This window comes from Balaenoptera borealis (assembly GCF_965194805.1).
Source record: "Balaenoptera borealis genome assembly, chromosome: 8".
Lineage (NCBI taxonomy): Eukaryota > Metazoa > Chordata > Mammalia > Artiodactyla > Balaenopteridae > Balaenoptera > Balaenoptera borealis.
In genome coordinates, this window is record NC_138865.1 from 109,052,427 (window position 1) to 109,076,119 (window position 23,693).

A 23,693-nucleotide genomic window follows, 5' to 3' on the forward strand; every position below is an offset into this window, starting at 1 on the left:
AGTGTGTCTACATTGAGACAAAGAATGAGAAGGAATTAGCTGGGCAAAGAAGAGGCAGGAGGGGACAAAGGGAAAGAGCATTCCCAAGCAGAAGGAGCAGCTCTGCAAAGACCTGGAGGCAAGAGAGACTAGGGTAATTTTGAGAAACTGGAGTGACCAGTGCAAGGGAGAAGAAAGGGAGAGATGGGCTGGCGAGGGGAGCTGATGCCAAGGAAAGTGAACTTTATCCTAAGGATAGTGAAAAACCAACAGAGGATTTTAAGTTTCAATTTCCACACCTATATAAAATGAGAGATTGGACTAGATGATTCTGAAGTCACTTTCCATCTCTAGCATTCATGATGGATCTTTAGGTACAAGTGAACCTCTTACCATTGTGCTTTGCATTGCTTTTTGCATCATTTCTTTTTGATTATCTTTTAAGTCTTCTCTTATTCCAAAAGAGATATAAACGTCAGCCTCGTTGATGACTTTATTATAAAAATATCTGTCAAACAATCATACCATAAAATTGTTTTGCTAACAGGGTTACAATAATAAAATCTGGATAAAATATAACAATTCAAAATTACATAAAGCGCTTGATACACTTTAAAGTGCCTTCCATACACTGTTATATTTCATCCTCATAAAGCTACAATAATAAAGCCAAAGTACAGATTTTTATTACTATGTGCTAGATGAAAAAAACTGATCTTGAGGAGATCAAAAGAGTCAGATCTGGGGCCCTTTCTTACAGGACACATCACTTCCTCAATGATTTTGATACCAGTGGAGAGCTGCTCTTTATCTTCTTTTATGTCTTTAAAAGCAGCATGTCCGATCTCACAGTTATATGCTCTTTTTTAAAATTCTAACTGCATATTTCCTTTTTTAGTTTAGAATTAAAGTAATAATAAAGAAAACTTTCTGCACAGCAAATACTATAGCAAGAGCTAACTTTCCTTATTCATAGTTTGAACAAAAAAAGTAAGTCTCTCCATTAAAAGAAGTCAATTTCTACAATTCTCTGTCAAGTGAGCCTTTTATGCTGGTTTAGATTAAGGGACAAACACTCTATTTGAGCAATAAATGCTAGTAAGAGAGGCAGTATAGGGTAGCATTTGAGGGCATGGATTCTGGAACGAGACAGGCCAAGTGACTTACTAGCTGTATGATCTTGGGCAAATTACTTAACATTTATGTACCTCCGTTTTTCCATTTGTAATGTGGGGATAGTAACAGTATCTACCTCATAGAGTTTTCATAAAGCTTAAATGAGCTAATATATACAGAGTGCTTTCAAAAGTGCCTGACACATATAGTTATATAAATTGGTTAATGTTATTAATAACTACAGTATATTGTCATTTTTAAATGACCTAAGCTTTTGTGGTAGATTGCTTGCAAAAATAACCCCAATTCTCCACCTCCCCCTGTATCCACCACTTTTGCAGCTCCTTGGGTGTGAAGGGAGTCTATTTCCTTTGCGCTGGTCTTGTAATTTGCTTTGGTCAAAAGAATGTGTTGGAAGTGATGGTGTGCCAGTCCCAAAGTGTAAACCTCAAGAGGACTTTTATGCTCCCATTTTCTCTCTTTGAGCATTGCTGCTGTTACAGGCTAGCCAGTTGGTTGATGAGAAACACACATGGTCCAATCATCCTTGTAGCTTCAGTCAACTGCTAGCCAGCTGCCAGGCATGTGAGTAAGACCTCCGTAAACCAGCTGGCCCCCAGCTGACCTGCCAACTGACTACAGGCACATGGGCGAGCCTCACTGAAGTCGGCCTGGCCCAGGTCAGCAGAACTGCCCAGCTGACTCGTAAATGGCTATGGTTTTAAGGCATTGGACCTTAGAGTAGTTATGCAGCATTAGCTGGCTGATTAAGCCATTAAAAATGACAAGAAGTGAAGGTTTCATATCTCAGTCCCAATATCCTAAGTCATGCTGGTTCCTAAACATACACATTGAACTTAAATCTTTAGGATTTTTTTTCCCCCTCTGGTGAGTAACCAACAAAGCTAAAATCAGAATCAGCTAAAATCAGTATGAGCTAATAAACTATAGGCATGGTGTCTTCTCAATCAGTCGGTTTCAAAGTCATGGAAGACATTGCCACTAAATCACAGATCTCAGCGATATATAAATCTATCAACTCAACACGTTGTACACCTTAAACTTGCACAATGTTATATGTCAATTATATCTCAATAAAACTGGAAAAAGATCACACATCTCACTCTGGGCAACTGTCACCAGAGTTGGAACTCAGTTTAGCTAGATAATCTGAAAAAAAAAAAACTTTCTTACCTTGCTTTTATAGTAATTTCAAAATTATTAAAGTCCTTATAACCAATGAAATTATTTTCTGTTTCTATTGAGATAGAAAAGTGTGGCATCACTGAAAATAAAAACAAAGAGGCAACATTACCATTTAATTTAGAGTAGTCTTTAAATCATAGCAACCAACTGTATTTCTGAATTAGTTGGATAAGCTGTTACATCAGCACAACATCCACCTTGTCATCATTATCATCAACAACAACACTATCTTTGGGGAGCCTCCCATTCTACCAATCAGAGGTCAATCCATCCTCTATGTACTGGAAGCACTTTACTTATACTTTGATTTCAGCACTTATTATAGGCAATCGATTATTTCCTCCACTAGAGTATTGGCTCCTTGAAACAAAAAAGACTATTCTCTTTTTATCTTTGTATGTCTCCCCCTCTCATCCTTCTCATGAATCGCAAATATAGTACATGCTCAACAAATGTTTATTACTTTCAAAATGGAAAAAGAAATTTCTTGCTTGTTTAATATTTCCCTTTTTTGTCTAGTAGAAAAATCCATCCAGTCTCCAAATTCCAACATAAAACTCTCACGTTAGTCAAGAAGAGAGAGCTTACAATTAGCTACAAGAAAGAACTTTCATGCAAAATTAAAAATTAGGGCAGAAAGGAAGGAGGGTTTTTTCCTGTTTTTGGAATCTTGATTGCCCAAGAGAAAACAATTTCACCTGTCAAAATGGCACTGTCTTCTCTTTATATTAACTCAGACTGTGTACTGAGGCTTACAGATTCTATTAACCTGCACAACAGTTAGTAGAAAATTGGGTGATTGTATGACCTTGATATTGTAGACAAAGACTGACACAGGAGAGTAAGTGAGATAGTTGGCTTCAGATATGGCTTATGTGTTTTCTAGATGGTGAAAAACAGAAGAAAAAGAGCAATGCAATTTGTTGCTCTGGGCTGCATTCCTATGTTATTAAAGATCAAGGCAGATGTGTTCTCCCCAGGATATGAAGTAGAGGAAAATATTTCATCCTTTCATCCAGTACCTAGGTGCCATGTAGCCTGCATACTCCTGCCAACAGTGATATACCAATGAACAAGACACAAACCCTGCCCTTAATGAGCTCACAGTCAAGCAGGGAAGACAGGCATAAGCAAAGAATTACACAAACACCTAAATGACAGATGACAGTTATGAAAACTGATATAAATAGGTACAGGGAATCCTTCCCAGGAAAGAGAATTTAGGGAAAACTTCACTGAATAAATGGCTTTTCAACTGAGACTTGAAAGGTGAGTAGGAGTTGGCTAGGCAAGAGGGAGAGGGAGGGTGTTGCAGGCAGGTGGAACATCAAATGCAAAGTCACCATTCCTGGAGTGGTATAAATGAGGCTGAAAAGGAGGTGGGAATGAGGAGATACTGGGGACTTTTCAATAGAGAAATAACATGACAAAGTTTGCATTCCAAGGTTATTTTGGCTAATACCAAGGGAGAATATCTTCGAAGCAGAGACAGCAATTAGAGGGGGTTGCGGTAGACCAGGAGGGAGCCTGTTGGTAAAATCAATGGGTGGCTGCAGATAATAAGAGGTGGATGAATTTTAGATATCTACAAGAAGCAGCAAAAACACTTGGAGGAAGGGGGATCAGTCAGGATTATATGTTATTTGGAGCCTATAATTTTTAAAGTTGAGTTTCATTATAATAAATTTGCTTTGTCACCGTTTGTTAATTGTTAAAATTCATGTTGTTTATTCGCCACATTATTATGAGTCTCCTGGGGAATAAAAAAATGACTTCAAGAAAAAGAAAGTTAAATTTGATATCAGAGCACACAAATACTCTAGTAAACAACCACAAGAAATGGAAAGATTAAGCTGTTTATATGTTAATTATTAGTCCATTAATATGATTGATTTCAAAATAAGAATATCTTAAATTTTTGGATCAATGTATTAGGAATTTGTGAGCTAGAAGGAAAATAGCACTGGACTAGGGGTAAGGAAATCCAAATGTTCTTGTTCTGTCACTAACTGGTTGTAATGAATTGAGTAAATCATCTATTAGTCTTACCAGGTTCTGTTCACCTCAACTCTGATTGTTTAAGTTTCTCCTAAAATCATAATTCTGGAAAGGACCTTAACTAGTCAACTTCCTCAGGGGACTACGTCTCTTGAGGCTCTATAAAGAGGAAGACAAGTCCAGAGAGACTGGTGTGCTTGTTCAGGGTTACCAAGGGCAGCTAGAACTACAGCCTAGGCATTTGGACAACTCTTCCCACCCCCTTGAGCAGTACTTCTAACCATACCTGCAAGTGGCCTCATCTTCATCTGGGAGTGATTTTGCATTAAGTTCATTCATGAAAAGAATTATTGCAAAAATACTAACTCTTTATAGGTAAACTTTTAATTGTCAGAAATTACCATATTCTTTAATTTCAAAATATGCGGTTCCAGTTGTTGAAAAGTCTTCTTTATATTTAGCTCGAATTGTCCACACACCATATCTATGGAAGCAAAATATTTATAATTACAGAAGTCATCAAATGGTTTTAATTCACCCAAAGAAAATCTAATCAATTCCCATTTTAAAGAGGGAAAGGTAAGTAAAGATGCATATAGCCTACGTACTTTTTTCTCGACGACAGATTTTAAAGCAATAAACAGAAATAACTGAGCATTTTCAAGATAATAGAAATTGTTTAGTAATTAGTTTTCATACACTGTGATTTTTTTCAGGTATTTTTATCTCAATATAATAGCTTTGATTTGAAGAGCTTATGATACTTGAAAATTTACTAATCCTGGAGCTTAATTATACTAACATAATACTAAAATCCACCCTGTAGTAGAAAATCCATAACAATGTCTCTAGAAACATATAATCCAGGTCAAGCCTATCCAGATGATAAAATTCACACTTCACATAAATGAAATTTTGGTTGGGGACAAAATATGGTTTGTTTAAAGAGGAAAATGATCTGAGTTTAACAACCTTCATTCAAAAATATTGACTGAGAACTGGATTAAGCACTGGAGATAAAAAATGAAGATAGAAGAGATCCTGTCTTCCCAGAGTTACTAGTCCGTGGGAGTCCAAATTCCCACTTTCACGTTTAGTAGCAGATTGGACTTGAGAAAATTACTTAGATTCATTTGTGAAATGGGAAAAATAAAATCTATCTTGCACATTGGTTATGCAATCAATAAAGTTTCATATTATGGTTATCGTCATCATTTACACAAAGAACATTTATCAAGTGCCTGTTATGTTGAGGTGCTAGTGATTCAAAAGTGACCAATACGGACAAGACCCCTGTCCTCAAGGAGTTTACAGTCTAGTGGGGAATAAAAGGCAAGTAAATTAATAAATAATTACTTACAAAACTGAGATAAGTGCCATGAAGAAAATAAACAAGAGAGTAAAAGGAAGAGACAGACTACATTAGATCATGCATCCAGGGATAGCCTCTTTGAAAAGGGAGCATTTACCCTGTGTCCTAAAGAATGAAAGGAAGCCAGCCTTGTAAAGAGCAAGGTGAAATACATTCTAAGCAGAGGGGACAACATGTGCAAATGTACTGGGGTAAGACAATACTGGTCATGGCTGACATAATCTGTCATGGAGCAAATGACATAAGATGAAGTTGGAGAAATGATAATAATTATAAAATAATTGGATACATTCTGTGCTATGGAGCATGTAATATTTTCAAGGAAGTACAAAATTTAAAAATTATCCAAATTATTTAAATCCCCCAATTTCATCCAAATTTCTAGAAAATTTTCAGTACAGTGAATTAACTGCAAACTCCATTCTAGAGGGCAGACAAAAATGACCATAAAAAGATTTTGCTTTAAAGTGATATTGTAGTCATTTTATAGGTGCACTTATTTGTCCTCCTCTAAGTTCCCTGGAGACAGGGACTGTGGATTCTTTATTTCTGTTTTGAATTTCTCATTCCCGTTGTACTTTGCATATACCAGGAATGTGTTCACTAAATTTTTTTCACATTGGGCTCTGTTCTTAATCCTTTAGCATGTGGCCAAATGGAGGAAATTAATAACACCCTCCCTCTTGAAAACTGTCTTCTGGTATTCTGTGCAGTAAAGACTACAGGGGACCAATATTTTTACAACTCTCAGAGCTAGGCATGGGACAATACCAGCCTTTTAGACGGATAGTCTATTAGATTCCTTGAAGGGTGGAGGGTTGACGGTTTTCATCGGAAGAAAAAAAAAGGCCTGGGGACTGTTTTTTGCCTCTTCCAAATTTTAATTTCTATACGTAAAGAGGATTGGTAAGAAGTATTGGGAGTGGTTTGTTTGTTTTGCCAGAACCTGAGCCTAGCTTCTAATTAGACTTGAAAAGAGTTTGCATATCCTCATTTCACCTACTCTTTGTTAACACTAGGTGGCTCCATTTGATTGGTTATCTACCTCACAACCAGAAGTTCCAGATGTGCTTTTTAGAGAAAACTTTATTAACAAATACTTTAAAATACTTAGGATTAGATGGAATCTTGAAGTCAGGAAAAGAGATAATTCCAGTATAATCATTTTCTTCTACCATGTCAACTTCTGATCCTTCAGGATCCTTTGAATAAAAACAAACAACCTCAAATCACATAAATCACATTTTAAAAATTAACTGATTATATTGTCTTTGATCTACAGAAATATTTACTAACAAATATCCATGTCTTCAAATTAAATATGAAGGGGGAAAATCATTTAAATGTTGTGAAATGCAAATATGGTTCATGTAAGCCACTTCCCTCCCTCTTTTTGGACCCTCTTCCATCTCTTGCCTCAGCAGAAAAAAAAAAAAAAGTAAATCAGTGTCCAGGGTATCCTAGTCTCAGTTATCTAGAAGATTCAACTCTCTATTGTACGACTAAAAAAAAAAGAAGTATGACAAAAACTGATGTTATAATGAACCAAATATGAACTTACATGCTTTACAGATACCTGAATCTAAATTTTGTATGTGTTCATCTGAAGCTTTCCAAAGCAAATATGCTATAAAATGCATTTATTAGCTAGACATTTTGTAAGTTTGCAGTCTATGTCAATAGTTATCCACCACAATCTTGGAACACTCTGGATGCTTCTCAAGTAATTCATTATAAAATAGTCAGATGTTAAAGTTTGTGAAAGTTTTATGATTTTTGTAAGTTATGAAGGATTCAAGGTTATTCCTATACAATCCTCTTTTTCATTTGTGTTCTGTTAAGGTTTTCAGCTTTTTGGTTCTTTGAGTAGGAGGAAAGGTGCTGCAACCTATAGTGAAGGACCAATTACTAGTACACCTACTGTTAATAGGTGAGCAGTTATTTCCCCACAAAAATTTGTAGGGTTGTGACACGAATTGGGAAGACCATGGGAGTTTATTTCACACGTGCATATCATCTGTTACGTATGTCATGGCTGATGAAAAGCTAATAACAGTTGATCTTTATCTCATGGGTTAGCACTATTTTTCATGTGTTAGTATGTTAGTTACTAAAGTCTAAACTGCTCAAGTGTATTGTACAAATAAAAAATCTCATACATAATAGGTATTCAATTAATTCTTAGTGATTGATCAGTGTTCTTCAAGAAATAAATCATGAAGGATATATTTAAATGATTTAGTTCAAAACATAATCTCTTGTTGAGATTTCATTTTCATGAGGTTTTTACATATTGTAGAGGTATAAACCTACAATTTTATACTCACAGAAAGTGTTCAGTAATCATTTCCTGAACACAATGAGTTAGTATGGTGTGAAGGCAGGATTATGGAACAGAGTATCTCATCCAAATAAATAACATACTTACTATGAAAGTTAAGACAGTTTCTCTTTTGGCTGGCTTCAAGTCATCATTCAGTGAATAAACTCTAACCTTTACTGTAAGAATAATTGATATCATCAAAAACTTTCCTAAGCACAGTATTTTGATTTTTTACAATAATCACCCTTAAAAGAGATGAGCCTCATTTAAAAAATCCAATACACAGTCATACATGAAAATCCATATTTAAAAGAAAGAAAAAGTTAGTTTGTAGACATATACATACAAATGATTTTTTTCTTTTAAAGAGAATCCTTTTGGATTCCTTTAAAGAGCTACTTTCTAGTGAATTTAAAGTACAGTTCACTTTATTAAAATATATTTACATACATCTTTTTGGGAACAAATATATAGTACAAAATTAGTTATATCTGTAATTAGGCCACTGTTTATAAAGAATTTCATAGTAGCAAAATAGTGGTGTCTACCATATGGTTATATCGGAGTATAATAAATTGTCTCATATTAAAGTTGAAGATTTTAATGGAAAATTAAGTAGTTTGTTTCAGACATTATACACTCTTACAACAAGGCCCCAAATTGTCTCTTATTGTTACTAAAGATAGCATTGAATTCTATGGTTTTGTTATATTTATTGAGCCAGATCCTACAATTGTTCTCTCATTGTTAAAAGAATAATGGCAGGGGCTCAATAACAATTAGTTCTCTTCCACTTCTTTCTGTCAGTTAATAGATCCCCACCTTTTAAACAAAAGCATCAGCTTAGCTTTTAACTCATAGCTGCTTGAGACATGCTGATCTAGTCCCTTCCAATGACATATTATAATTTCTCTAGGGTTTTACTGATGCTCAAATCACTTCATGGCCAAAACTTTAACCACAAAATAAAATTGATCCGATGCCATAAACCTTTTAAAGGGTCGGTATTATGCAAAGCTCTACACAAGAAGCCACGAGTTAAGCGCTCTAAAATTGGTTTCACTATACCATAAGATCAAAGCAAAATGCTCAGTAAATCCGTTCACTCTGCTGTCCCTCATCCCTGTCTCCCTCCTCGAGTCCTCCCTCCTGCTTTATGAACATACCTGGTCCAGGCCTGAGCATCACTGGGATGCTGCCAGAGGCAATATGCCACAAAAGAGCTCAGGCCCTCGAGTTCAAAACTTTCGTTTCACTCCTGCCTCTGCCACTTTCTAATGTGACCCAGAGCAGGATACCTAATCCCTCTACACCTTAGTTCCCGCATCTGTAAGATAGGACTGCTAGCATCTGCTACATAGTATGTGAACCTAAATGAGACAAAGCTTTTGCATAACCCGGCACATAATAACTAATCAATAAATGTTTATTATTTTTATTTTATATTATTTCTATGGCTACTACTTGTCCACTTTCTAACCCATTTTGTGTTAGGTTAGAAAATTAATCTTGTCTTCATAGCAATGGTGTATCAAAGGCAAGATCAATAATTTTTTTGTACCAAAGATATAGCTTATTAATTTTAAAATGTATATTGAATGCCTTCTATGTGCAGACACTATGCTAGGCACAGAGATATGGTGGTGACAAATCAGACATGGAATCCCTCTAATGGAGTGGAGGAGAGAGGCAAACACGAGATGACACAAGTAAATGTAAAATTCCAGGGGTAGGAAGTGCCATAAAAGACACTCCCTGGCTTTCTGAGTGTGGAAGAGGGAGCTTTGAAGCAGAGAAGGCTGCCCTTTATGGGATGGCACGTAAGGGTTGAGTAGGAGTTAAGAAGGCAAGGAAGGGGCATGAATATACCAGGAAGAGGTGCACAAGCTTTACTGTGGATGGGAAAATGGTGTGAGAAAGCAACTGAAAAGAGGTCAGCTTGGCTGGTGTCCACCGATGAAGGGGAACATGGCGGGTGATAAGGTTGGAGGGGAAGGCAGGACACAGGCTGTGTGAAATTGAAGGATTTTGGTCAATACTCTGAAGTCCTTTGTCCTATAAAGCCTTGAAGATTTAAGCCTCTATCCTAAAGATGCTTATAAGAAAAATCCCTCAATGATCTTCAGATTAAATGTGTGCATTGGGACATTAGAGCTATAAACAGCAAGATGTAATCAATTTTTAAAAGAATTACTTCTCAGTAATTCTTTTTCTTCTGTGTAAATAAGGCTTTATGCTATCCCACAGATTAAATGATAATGGGAAATACTTTCCTAGTGCTTACTCTGTGGTAGGCAGTGTTTGAAGTATTGACACATATGAATTCACTTAACTCTCACAACAACTCTATGAGGTAAGTTCTATTATTATCTCCATTATACAGATGAGGAAAATGGGGCTGAGAAATATTAACTCACACAGGGTCACAGAGCTAATAAGAGCCCTAGCTGGCACTTGAACCCGACAATTTGGCTCCAGAGTCTGCTTTTAACCACTATACTTCACTACTTCTCACTAATGAGTCAATATTTATTTATTTATTTTTAAAGATTTATTTACTTTTTAAAATTTATTCATTTATTTATTTATTTTGGCTGCGCTGGGTCTTAGCCGCGGCACCCAGGATCTTTGTTGTGGCACGCGGGATCTTTTAGTTGCAGCATGCTAACTCTTAGTTGCAGCATGCATGCAGGATCTAGTTCCCTGACCAGGGATCGAACCCTGGCCCCCTGCATTGGGAGTGCAGAGTCTTACCCACTGGACCACCAGGGAAGTCCCAATGAGTCAATATTTAGAGGAGTGGCTTCCCTGGTGGCACAGTGGTTAAGAATCTGCCTGCCAACGCAGGAGACACGGGTTCGAGCCCTGGTCCGGGAAGATCCCACATGCTGAAGAGCAACTAAGCCTGCGAGCCACAGCTACTGAGCCTGCATGCCACAACTACTGAAGCCCACGTGCCTAGAGCCCATGCTCTGCAACGAGAAGCCACCGCGCACCGCAACGAAGAGTAGCCCCCACTCGCCACAACTAGAGAAAGCCCGCGCACAGCAACGAAGACCCAACACAGCCAAAAATAAATAAATAAATTTATTAAAAAAAGAAATTTAGAAGAAAGTTCTCTAGTTCTCCTCTATGATTAGAATAGATGAGGATACCACATCTTCTTACACTAAAGTTCCGACAAAGAAATAACATATGAGGCTGTTCTTAATTTATTTTTTTAAGATTTTTTTTGATGTGGACCATTTTTAAAGTCTTCACTGAATCTGTTATAATACTGCTTCTGTTTTATGTTTTGGTCTTTTGGCCACAAGGCATGTGGGATCTTAGCTTCCCGATCAGGGATCGAACCCGCATCCCCTGCATTAGAAGGCGGATTCTTAACCACTGTACCGCCGGGGAAGTCCCAAGGCTGTTCTTAAGGAAAGCCTTGATAGCTAAGAGAGGTCCCAGGCTCTGGGTATCAGACTACTTGTTGGACAAAGATGAGGATGCTAAATAGTAGGTAGTGTCAACAGGACCCAATTAATGAAGGTCCTCTAACATAGGAGGAACACAAGGGTATGGATATATTTGTTTCTGGGTATGATGTTTAAAAAGAGCCCAAGCTTTATGGGCAGAGACTATCTCCATGTACACCAAGTCATCTTGGAGTCAAGAGAGTACTATTCTGGCTATGATATTCTGCCCAAGCCGAAAGCAATACCCCACCCTCTCTAGGCCTTTCCTTTATGAGCTGGTCATAACAGTAGCTCCTGCTAAAAAGGTAGTGGTGCAGGCCTGTTCCACTCCATACTATCAACATCAACCAATATGTAGCAGGTATGTACTACCTGAAATGTTTTCAACAAAGCTGGCTGGTCCTGCCTCCCTTCCTCTTTCCTTCACCAGTAATGTCATTATTGAAACTCCATAACCTCCCCCTTCCACATACAGTTCTCTCATAATTCCATCTCTGATGTGCTCAAAAGTTAATTCTGGCAACAGGGAGTGATGGAGGAATCGAAGGTTTTGCAGACACATGAACATATGCGGTCAGCATTCACAATTTTCTGTGTTTATTTTTGGTTCCTTGGGAATATATCCAGTCAATCGTCAATCCCAGAGTTTTGACTGGCTATCCTGCCCTTTCCCCCTCTAACAGATAAAACAAGAATACAAAACAATGTTCTAATAGGAACTTCCTTTAGGCAGATCCCCTTAGAAAATTAATACCCATATATTTCTGTGATTTAGTTTATTTTTTGCTGAAACATCTGATTCTTAGGGTTTGATTTGTTTTCTGAATTTGAGGATTAGCTCCAAAGTAATAGACCTTTTTTATGATCACTGCTTTATAATAAATTATTTTCTCATTGCCTAAATTATATTTGCAGTTACATCTTAAACTTGTTTAATAATAAGACCTAACACTACATTTCACAATTCTTAAATAGCTTTTTTTCTACATGGGAATAACTGATGAGGTAGATAATATAATTGTTAATTTTTGTCATTTCCATATGAATTTAAGATGTATATTTAAAATCAAATTTAAATTTAAATTCCGTTTAATTGTTTAACAATTTCTGTATGAATTTAAAATTAAAATGATATTTATAAGTGTAAAAATCACTGGGGATTGAGACTCTTTTGAGCAAGTTGGAAACCTATCGCCACTTAAATTCAAGTTTTAAAAAGCTCTATAGTGATATTGGCCAGTAATTTACATTTTTTGTGGTATCTTTGTCTGGTTTTGGTATCAGGGTGATGGTGGCCTCATAGAATGAGTTTGGGAGTGTTCACACTACTATATTTAAAATAGATAACCAACAAGGACCTACTGTATAGCACAGGGACCTCTGCTCAATATTCTGTAATAACCTCAATGGGAAAAGAATTTGAAAAAGAATAGATACATGGACATGTATAACTGAATCATTTTGCTGTACACTTGAAACTAACACAACATTGTAAATCAACTATACTCCAATATAAAATAAAAATTAAAAATAAATAAATAAAAACTCTTCCCCACATCCAAAGTTCAATTTAAATAAATGCCATCATCATTTACCCAGCTGCTCAAGCTTGGAAAAAAAAACCCCAAAACCTCTACAGTATAGTGTCAATCCCAATCCCACTCCCTCCCATCTCTCTAAGATGCTAGAGAGAAGCATCTTATAATCTACCTGACTGGTGTGGAGTGTAAACAGGTTTGTCTGTATGAATGAAGAGGAATCCATTGTCATAGGTTATCGGCATTTTTTTTGATTTTGAAAAATGCTTTGATACAACATCCAAATACACATGTGAAACTGGGTCTTGTCCTCCAGACAATTGTTTGGGTTGTATCTGTAAAAAACAATGTTGATGGAAAAGAGTATAATAATTTTAAGGATATAAAACATGTTATTTAAAAAGTAGTATAGGAGCCAAAGTAGTTAATAAATTTTGCCCAAAGCCCTTCAATATCAAATGTCATAATCAACATTTAGCTTTAAGCAATTAAAAATCTTCTTGTTTTGTGCTTCCCAAATTTTATATGCATTTAGTAAAAACTACTACTATAGGAGCTCTCTTAAACTTTCACTTCATCAGCTCGTCGGATTAGCCCATGTTCTCCATCCCCAGTTCAACATCCTGACTGATATTCAGGACACTTTGTATTCTATCTACATCCTTCTGCTTCCACAGGTTGAGCAATGTGCTTTCCAATTTGTCTATGTAATTGTAATGATCCACTTTACACTGCATGATAAGCACATTTAATACACAGAAAGTAACAGAAGAAAGAAAAGTGTTTTTATGAAAACTTCGGCTTTGAAAACATGAGATAAAAGTTAATCACTAAAACAAACCATGTTGAATTAGATATGTGAGAGTACTGTGAAAGTTTGGAAAACGGTAAAAATCTATAAAGATTCTGCACTCAGATTGCTTTGCAAGTATCTAAGTTCTTTCTCTACTTTAAGGAAATAGAAACTGTAGAACAAATGATTCGTTAAAGCTGTGACACATTATAAATAAGAATTTCTGCTCCAACCAGTGGACCCAAGAAAAGACCTGGGCACAACATCTAATGATTAGCAAATAAAGATACGTTGTAACGTTAAGATGAAGTTAAATGCTTAAGATATGCATCAATTTTTATGATTTCCCCACCCTAATTTACTTTTCCAATTGGCCATCTGAGTTAGAACTGTTCAACAGAGCTCTATGTGATAAGGGAGAGCTGTTCAGTATGGTGCCACCACTTACCTGTGGCTATTTAAGCACTTGAAAGGTGGCTAGTATGAGTGATGAACTGAATTTTTTATTTTAGTTACATTTGATTGATTTAAATTTAAAGGTAACAGCCACACGTGTGTGGCTAATGGCATCAGATAAGAGTGTCTACTTTTGGGAAATGAATTTTATTTCTTAATAAACCTAAAAAGTGGAAGTATTTGTTAAGAGGTTAGAGCATTTACCGTCAAGAACATTAATCAAAGAATTCCTACATTTGGTTAGAATTTATTTAGATCAGTGTTTCTCAAACCTGAGTAATACACAGACCCCTTTTAAAGGATAAAATGTTCTGGAGGGCTCTCAGTGTTGACTTTTTATTATTTGCAATATAATAAAAACTATTTTTAGTACAATGTTACTTAAATATGTACAAACCTAAAAGTAAGTATAATATTCTTGTGCTTATGACTCACTCATTAGTGACTGACATCATCTAATAATCACGCAGTGGTAGAGTGGTATAAATGATCAAATCTCTATGTTATCAATATTCAAACTTGGTACACATTTTACTGAGAATATTCTATATGTATAAAGAAACTGAAGGATAAATACATACTGTTAAGAGTGCAGAATTTTGGAATTTATTTACTGTGGATAAAGTAACATGGCCTGAAGAATAAGTAAATTTTTTGTCAGGATAACTTTTGATAGAGATTGTTGCATCAAATTCTTCAGTGTATCCATAAACTTGAATTACAATATTTTCAAATGCTCCAACACAGAATACTTTTGGTGCTGAAATGACATACCTGTTGAAATAGGAAAAGAGAAGGATCAGTATATTTATATGACATTTTTTGTTATACTTCTGATTTTTTTTGAAATCTCACTTGAGAGATTCAATTTAAAATAGGCACATTTGGGGCCTTCCCTGGTGGCACAGTGTTTAAGAATCCGCCTGCCAATGCAGGGGACATGGGTTCGAGCCCTGGTCCGGGAAGATCCCACATGCCGCGTAGCAACAAGGCCCATGCGCCACAGCAACTGAGCCTGCGCTCTAGAGCCCGCGAGCCACAACTGCTGAGCCCGCGTGCTGCAACTGCTGAAGCCCATGTGCCTAGAGCCCGTGCTCTGCAACAGGAGAGGCCACCGCAATGAGAAGCCCGTGCGCTGCAACGGGGAGTAGCCCCCGCTCACCACAACTAGAGAAAGTGTACCCACAGCAACGAAGACCCAATGCAGCCAAAAAATAAAATAAAAAATAAAATAAAAATAAATAAAATAGGCACATTTTCTCAACTTAAAATGATATTTTTAAATCAACATTTATTTGTGGTCTATGATAATTTCAGCACAGTTTCCAAGAAGTAGCTTGGAATTAAGACTTGAGAAATAGAGCTGAAGATTTAGTTAACATTTAGAAAGGTAGTAATAGCACCTTCCCTGAGCTACTGCAGCAAAGGAAGACTTTTAATGGTAAAGAGGGTCAATATTTTTGCCCAATGAAGAAAAAAGCAACATAGGTACCAGAGATTGAATTCCAGCTCTGCCATCTGCTGGCTGAGTGACCATGGTAAAGTCATTAACCCTCTCTGAGAGTTAAATAATTTACTTGGGAAAATATCACCTTCTTTACCAGGGTGCTAAGGATGAGATGAGAATACCTATCTGAAAGCACCTAGCATGCTCAGTAGTCAATAAATGTTATGATTCATTAAGTTCACTGAATAAGTTGAAAGGAAGTAATCTTAGAATTATTGTGTTATCCTAGTGAGTGGATAAAGAAAAGCATAGAATAACAGTGAACTAGGCAATGCATTTAGAAATGAAAGTAATGATGGAGGTCCTTGAGGAACAAATGAGAACAATCATACAACAATAATGATTATAACATTAATTGAGAGGCTATATTAGGGCTTTACATACAAGTCTTTTAATATTTACAACAGGCCAATGATGTACACTTTACATCATTGATAAGTGATAAGAGGATAATTTGACCAAGGTCACATGGCTTGTAAGTGAATGAGGCAGATCTTTTTTTTTGGCTGTGTTGGGTCTTCGTTCCTGCGCACGGGCTTTCTCTACTTGCGGCGAGCGGGGGCTACTCTTCGTTGCGGTGCGTGGGCCTCTCATTGCGGTGGCTTCTCTTGTTGCAGAGCATGGGCTCTAGGCGTGCAAGCTTCAGTAGTTGTGGCCTGTGGGCTCTAGAGCACAGGCTCAGTAGTTGTGGCACACGGGCTTAGTTGCTCCATGGCATGTGGGCTCTTCCCGGAACAGGGCTCCAACCCGTGTGCCCTGCATTGGCAGGCAGATTCTTAACCACCGCGCCACCAGGGAAGCCCAGTGAAGCAGGTCTTTATATTCAGTCCTCACTCTCTGTTATGTGTATAATTGAGGTCAAGGTTACAAACTATGTTCCTAACCGTGAGCTGTTCCCCCAGTTTTATTTTTTATGTGATTTTTAAAGAATGGACATGAATCAATGTAAGTTTTTGAAATAGAAATCTTAAAATGGGTGAATTTTCATTGTTTTATTAAAAGAAAAGTTACAAATATAAACTAGGTTATTAATTATATATCACAAAATAGTTAATTGGAATAGTGAAAGCTATATATGCTATTAAAAGAAAAAGAAGTGTGCTTCAACCCAAAAGGTGATTGAATAATTCAATTGGCCGAACAGGCCTGGAGGGCACTGGCCAGCACACCTGGCAGAATTATTGCAGTCTCTGACAACACTGTGACAATTAAAAAGTCTTTTTAAATCAGCAAGTCTTTAATAACAATGAAATTAATTTGGAAGCAATTGAATAGTTTAAAGCAACTGGCAATTCTCCTACATGACAACTAATTCGGAACCATTCACAGAAAAATTGTAAAAGGGGGAAAAGAATCTCCAGACTTCCAACCAGCTTCTCAATTCCCCATGTGCTTACCCAGGTACAGCAGAAAATGAGGAATGTTCAGCTTTGATGATAATAAGGTACAGTTACTGAAATCTTACTCAGTGTTAGGCACTATTTTAAGATATATATATATATATATATATATATATATATATACTCACTGTGTTGTGACAACTCCTCTATGAAAAAAATCTTACTATAACTCCGATTTTACAGAGGAGGAAACTGATAATTGACTTCCCCAAGGTCACATAGCTATTAAATTACAGAATTAGGAATTGAACCCGAGCAGCCCGTTTCCTGAATTAACACTTTCAATTGCTAGGCTAAACTGAATTTATCAAGAGTTTTTGCAAGAGAAATTTAGAAAAAAAAAAAAGCTATTTTAATTTTGGTATTGTTAGAAGTTTTATATTTTTCAGTTTAGTATTGTTTTACTTTTTTTTTTTTAATTCACAGCATCCTTTATTTTTTTTAAATTTTATTTAATTTATTTGTTTTAATATATTTTTATTTTTGGCTGTGTTGGGTCTTCGTTTCTGTGCGAGGACTTTCTCTAGTTGTGGCAAGCGGGGGCCACTCTTCAACGCGGTGCGCGGGCCTCTCACTATCGCGGCCTCTCTTGTTGCGGAGCACAGGCTCCAGACGCGCAGGCTCAGTAGTTGTGGCTCACGGGCCTAGTTGCTCCATGGCATGTGGGATCTTCCCAGACCAGGGCTCGAACCCGTGTCCCCCGCATTAGCAGGCAGACTCTCAACCACTGCGCCACAAGGGAAGCCCTGTTTTACTTTTGATTGTCTATGTGGTGGTGGTGGTGAAATATAAAATAATTCATGTTTCAGGTCCCTAAAAGACGGCTCTGGAACCACCCATTCATACAGACTTTCGTCCTTAGTTTACTTTACTTTACTTTAATACTTTATTAGTAGCTATAAAGTATTTCATGCTTTTCTTATTTTCTTTCAATAGTTGTAGAGAATATGGCCACTGAGCTTGCAGAGAGGCACAAATTCTAGTTTGGTCTCTACCTGGAATGTTCTTTCTCCAGATATTTGCATGGTTTGCTCTGTTACTTCCTTCAACCTCTGTTTGAGTGTCACCTCGTTAAAGAACCTTCCCTGTCTACATTTTTAAATAGTGCCCCATCATTTCTTTATCTTCTTACTCTCCTTTATTTTTTTCCTTCATGGTACCAATAACTACCTGACCTTATTTATTTACTCATTCACTCATTGGTTCATTCATTGGTTCATCATTTTCTTCTCCCACTTGAATGCAAGCTCTGTATCATTTACTATATCCTCAGTGCCTATCACGTAGTAGGTGCTCAAAAAATTTTTGTTGAATCAATCAATTAAATTTACTGATTCCCATGTTGTAAATGGCATACTCTCACTTTTTCAGAGAAAGAGAGAAGATGTTTATTAAGGGCCAGTACAGTGTAGTAGAAAAAATTAAGTATCATGGGACCCAGGTTCTAGTCCTAGTTCTACCACTAATTTGAAGTCATTTAATCCAATCTCTCTGAACTTCAGTCGGCTGTCTTTCAAGAAGGAATAAACGAAAACTATCCAGGAAATGGGGTGATTGTGACCATGTGAGAAAATCAGATTAGGGTTGGGAGAGTGCTATAAATTTATGACATCCTAAGTATACATTTATATTTATAATATAGTTTACATATTTAAAGTATACATTTATAACAAAATGGGAAAAAATTGAAGCGGTAAAGAGGAGTCCTTAATACAAGGCCTACTTCTGTTTCTCTTAGTGGTGTGACCTTTGGCAAGTTACTTCCTCTGTCCGGATTTATCCTTACAGGAAATGAGTAGGTTTGATTAGATACTCTCCAGTTACTTATCAGTACTAAAATGTTATTTCTAGATATGATATCAATATTTTAAAGATTTAGTTTAAAATACACATTATTTCAATAATAACACTAAAATTTATGAAGCATTAGCTCATAAATTTGGAAGTAATTATAACAATAGATTTTTCAAACCACAGGCTTAGAATTGAACCCCAAGTAACCCTTGCTTTACTATGTACAGTACACGGAAAACACAAAGAAAACTCTGTACCAGATAGAAACAAGCCAGAAACACCAAGAAAGTTTATTATCTTGAGTTTAGTTTGTGCTGTTTTGAAGAGGAATTTGAATAATCACTTATGTAAATTTTTACAAGTAACAATCCCCTAAAACTGTCATGTCGTTAGCCACTCATCAAATCAAAATGCTACATGACTTTCTTATTCAGAGGTGAGACTATTCATTTAGTGTTCCCAGAAGTAGAAAGTTATTTACAAATTAACACAGTCTGTTGAATTTACTTTTTCACTCATCACATTAATAAGATGCATTGAAAAATAAAGATGGGTTGTTTTACTTACGTTTGTTCCTGTCCCCAACTTTTCCCCACGAAGATTAAAAAACAAAGTATGCCCCACAGGCCCATGCTGGAGGTAGCAGTAAACCATGGATATAACCCTCCTGAAGTTACTCTCCTTTTAAATAAACCGAGATTGAAGAACTTGGGTAAATTGGTTTACTGGTTAATTATTAATGTCAAGAAGAGGGACTTCTAAGTAGGAAAAGTAAAATTGGAACTGAAACACCCTTTAATGCCCAGGTATAAAAGTAGGAGATTTTTTTATAGAGTCCTACACCTAGATAATTTATTTTGATTAATACAAATAAAAGGATTCTAACATAAGAGTTTGGCACTGCAATGAATGGCTCAAAATTAGAAATCAGTAAGTTGCATTGTCTTTGGCCTTTCATCTCTTGACCAGGCAATTGCTCTGATGTTTTATCATCTGTGAGCATGCCTCTGGAGGCACTCTGATACAGATGGAGACCCACCTGGATTCAGTTTCACACTGAAGTGATTTTAGAATGGGCCTGGTTTAGAGAGGGCTTATGAGGTGTCTTTCTAGAGAAGACCTGAACGGTAGTGTCATTGGCACTGGAAATGGTGGAAGGAGAAGACAGATCTGCAAAGGAAGCCTATGGAATAATTCCTTGGTCTGTCCCAGTCTAGAGAAGAAGCTGAATGTTAGATAGAGAAAAGATTGTGACTGGCAACGAAAACATCATGTTGAGGATGCTGCATCATTCTCTAGGGAATAAATGACCAATCAAATACTTTAGTTTTTAGTGGGGAATGGATATCCTGCAATATCTATTAATTCATACAGCACAAATTCAAAATTTGCATTCATTCAGGCACAGAATATCTTTATTTTCTAAAAAATAAACTTGCTTTTCAGTGAGGTTTTTAATTATTTTAATATAAGAGCGCAAGAAAAACAAAGCTTCCTATGACAAATGAGTCTAGTAATTAATTTAGAATGAAATAAAAATTTTATCTTTAAGATTTTTATGATACTTTATGCTTACTAGAAAGTTTTTATTTACTACCTTCCTTTTACTAGCACTCATTTCTAACCTAGTATATAATAAGTACTCTATTTTAAAATAGTAAAACAGATTTCTCTAAACATTTTACTATAATTCAGATGTTTTATGGTCATATTGGCAATCCTTCTGAATTAATAAGGTTCTATTTTACCAACACTTTCGTATTGAGTATATTGGGAAAAAAGGCACACAAAGGAAAATTTGATATACAAATTTCACTAACGGTGTCTCTACATATGTTATTGGAATGGTAAAAATCTGCCACTATTGTCTGACCTAGTTGTTTCAGAAGGAAATTTGTAAAATAATTAAACTGGGTTACGAAAGATGGGTCAAGTTAAAACAAACAAAGTACTTCTGCCATCATTTTCGGGAAAAGATACTTAGGAGAAAGCGAGAACACTCAAATGACCATAGATAATATCTGAAGTGAAGGACACTTATTTGCTTGTATTATGGAGTCAATACTGATAAGTGATATCAATCACTAACCATCGGCATGTTTCTCTGATAGAAAACATTTAAAAAACGATGGATCTCAAAGGTTCTCAGTAGAACTGAAGTTCAACAACTTACAGATTCTCAGTAGTCTTTAACTAAACTTTTTTTTTTTTAACAAATTTATTTATTTATTTATTTTTGGCTGTGTTGGGTCTCCGTTTCTGTGCGAGGGCTTTCTCCAGTTCCGGCGAGCGGGGGCCACTCTTCATCTCGGTGCGCGGGCCTCTCACTGTCGTGGCCTCTCCCATTGCGGAGCACAGACTCCAGACGCGCAGGCTCAGTACTTTTGGCTCACAGGCCTAGCAGCTCTGTGGCATGTGGGATCTTCCCAGACCAGGGCTCAAGCCCGTGTCCCCTGCATTGGCAGGCAGACTCTCAACCACTGCGCCACCAGGGAAGCCCCCTAACTAAACTTTTTTAATCTGCCTTCTAAACATGGCTCAAAGATGGATTCTTCTTTACATTTTAAAATGTTGACCTTTGGAGGCGTCTGGTTTTTATACAGATACTCCATCTCTAAAAGAGGAGAATCCAGGTCTGGCAGCAACTTTGGTGGTCATCCGACTTTCCTGCTAATGCTACCTCAATTCAACCCTCCGGATCGAGCCTACATGACTTCACTTAGTTCACAAGGCCCCTCCTGATCTGGGTCCTGCTTGATTCTCCAGCCTCAAATGCTTCTCTTCTTCACTGCAGCCAATTAGCTGAATTACTTATTATTCTCTGAAGTCACCATGACACGAAAGTGCTCCTAGCAGGGTAACAAACAGTCAGCCCAATACTATTACTTTTATTCTTAACCTATTTATACCTTCAATTCTGTGTGTCTTTGGAAACATGAGTTATATATGGGTTACTCCTACTGGCGCTGCAGAATGCAACTCACTCAGAATCTACTTAAGTGCTCGCCCATAACACCAGTGAGAAAGGGAATCTTGGGGTATAAACTACATCCAGCTGTGGAACCTTATAAGTAAATGCCTCTCATTAGTTACTTCTCTTCCTAAATATTTAAACGAATTTAAAAAGACATTTAGCTACAAAAAGTTTACTGAAACAAAGTCTTACAGGGAAGTCCAATGTGTAAACTAGTTAGACTAGAGATGCTCCAGGTGAACAGAGTGGGTGGCCCTGCTCTCTGCCAGCGTGCACCCCCAGGTGGCCTTGAGGAGGCTCCGTAGGAACCCTGGGGTCCCTGGACACATGGTTTAAAAACCATTAACTGAAAGCACCAAACAACCTCTTCTAAGTGTCCCTGTTTCATTTGGTCCATTCCTTATTTCCCTCTTCCAACATCCCCGAGTCCAGCTCGAAATTAGTTTTCAGTTGATTAGGCCAAAGGAGAAACCAGCCTCTTTTCTCCTTGGGTCTAAGATCCACTGCTTTAGCTGTGTGTTAAAATTCCTCTCTCAAGTGACTTGGGCTATCAACATCATGCCCTCTAAATGACCCATTTTTCTTACAATCTTATACCTGTATCCCACATCCAAGACCCAGATATCCCAACATCAAATCAGGAATTCACCACAGACTGCAGGAAACCTGGTTAGAGGGTAATGGGAAAATAGACACTCTAGGTATATACCCCAGAAAACTTTCACACAACTCCCTAAGACACTAGTATAGGAATGCTCTTTGTAGTGTTATCTGTAATAGCAAAAATTTGGCAGCAACTTAAACAAAAGAAAAATGATAAATACATTACTGTATATTTATACCATGGAACGCAATGTTGGCTGGTAAAACCAACTTGCAGTATTGGTTGGTAAAACCAACAAAAAAACATAATAACATTTGTATTTATACAAGTTTAAAAGCATACACAGCAGGGCTTCCCTGGTGGAGCAGTGGTTAAGAGTCTGCTTGCCAACGCAGGGGACATGGGTTCGATCCCTGGTCTGGGAAGATCCCACATGCCACGGAGCAACTAAGCCCGCGTGCTTCAACTACTGAAGCCCTCGCACCTAGAGCCCGCAACAAGAGAAGCCACCGCAATGAGAAGCGTGCTCACCGCAACAAAGAGTAGCCCCCGCTCGCCACAACTAGAGAAAGCACGCATGCAGCAACAAAGACCCAACGCAGTCAAAAAAAACCCAAAAAACATACACAGAAATGTCATTATCTATAGACATTTATACCAGTAGTAATGATGTAAACATATGATTGTGAAAGGTAAATACTAACTCAGAAGAGTAGTTATGTCTGCAAAGGGAAGGAGAAATTTGGGATAGGAAAGAGGTATATGCTTCCACTGCATCTATTACCTTTTGTTTTAAAGGAACATCTGAAGCTAGTATAGCAATATCTTACAAATAATTCAATAAAGTTTAGTGGTAGTTATATGTGTGTTTGATAGGTTAGTCACTGTAGCTTCCTAAAAGTTGAAATATTTCATTGAAAAGAAAGTATGGTCTGCGGTGAGGCAGGCTTGAATTCAAATCCTGTCTCTGTCTAAATAGCTATGTGATTTGGGGCAACTTAAAACTCAAAACTTGAGCATCAGTTTTGTCATCTATAAAATCAAAACAATAATACCTCATGGCGCTGATGGGCGGATGAAATGACATATGTATAAAGCTCTTGGCACATAGCATGAACCTGAAAATTGTCGCTATTATTTACTACTGGTTTAAGACATAGTCATGATCTTCT

At 37.0% G+C, this 23,693-nt stretch overlaps 1 protein-coding gene across 2 annotated transcripts in view; it reads right to left on the reverse strand.

Annotated features, from left to right (window-relative positions):
* C5 (complement C5) overlaps nt 1–21,615 on the reverse strand; it is an 81,214-nt gene extending 59,599 nt beyond the window's left edge. The window contains exons 1-8 of one of the 2 annotated variants that reach the window (XM_082402199.1): nt 19,511–21,609; nt 14,824–15,016; nt 13,166–13,328; nt 8,100–8,170; nt 6,782–6,873; nt 4,701–4,783; nt 2,290–2,380; nt 373–487 (exon numbers count right to left, since the gene is read on the reverse strand). In XM_082402199.1, coding sequence (XP_082258325.1) covers nt 373–487; nt 2,290–2,380; nt 4,701–4,783; nt 6,782–6,873; nt 8,100–8,170; nt 13,166–13,328; nt 14,824–15,016; nt 19,511–19,575 — 873 coding nt within the window. In that variant the 5' untranslated portion in view covers nt 19,576–21,609. Of the gene's footprint in view, nt 1–372; nt 488–2,289; nt 2,381–4,700; nt 4,784–6,781; nt 6,874–8,099; nt 8,171–13,165; nt 13,329–14,823; nt 15,017–19,510 lie in introns of both variants that reach the window. The other variant, XM_082402200.1, reaches the window with a different exon arrangement.
* Nucleotides 21,616–23,693: the final 2,078 nt, after the last annotated feature.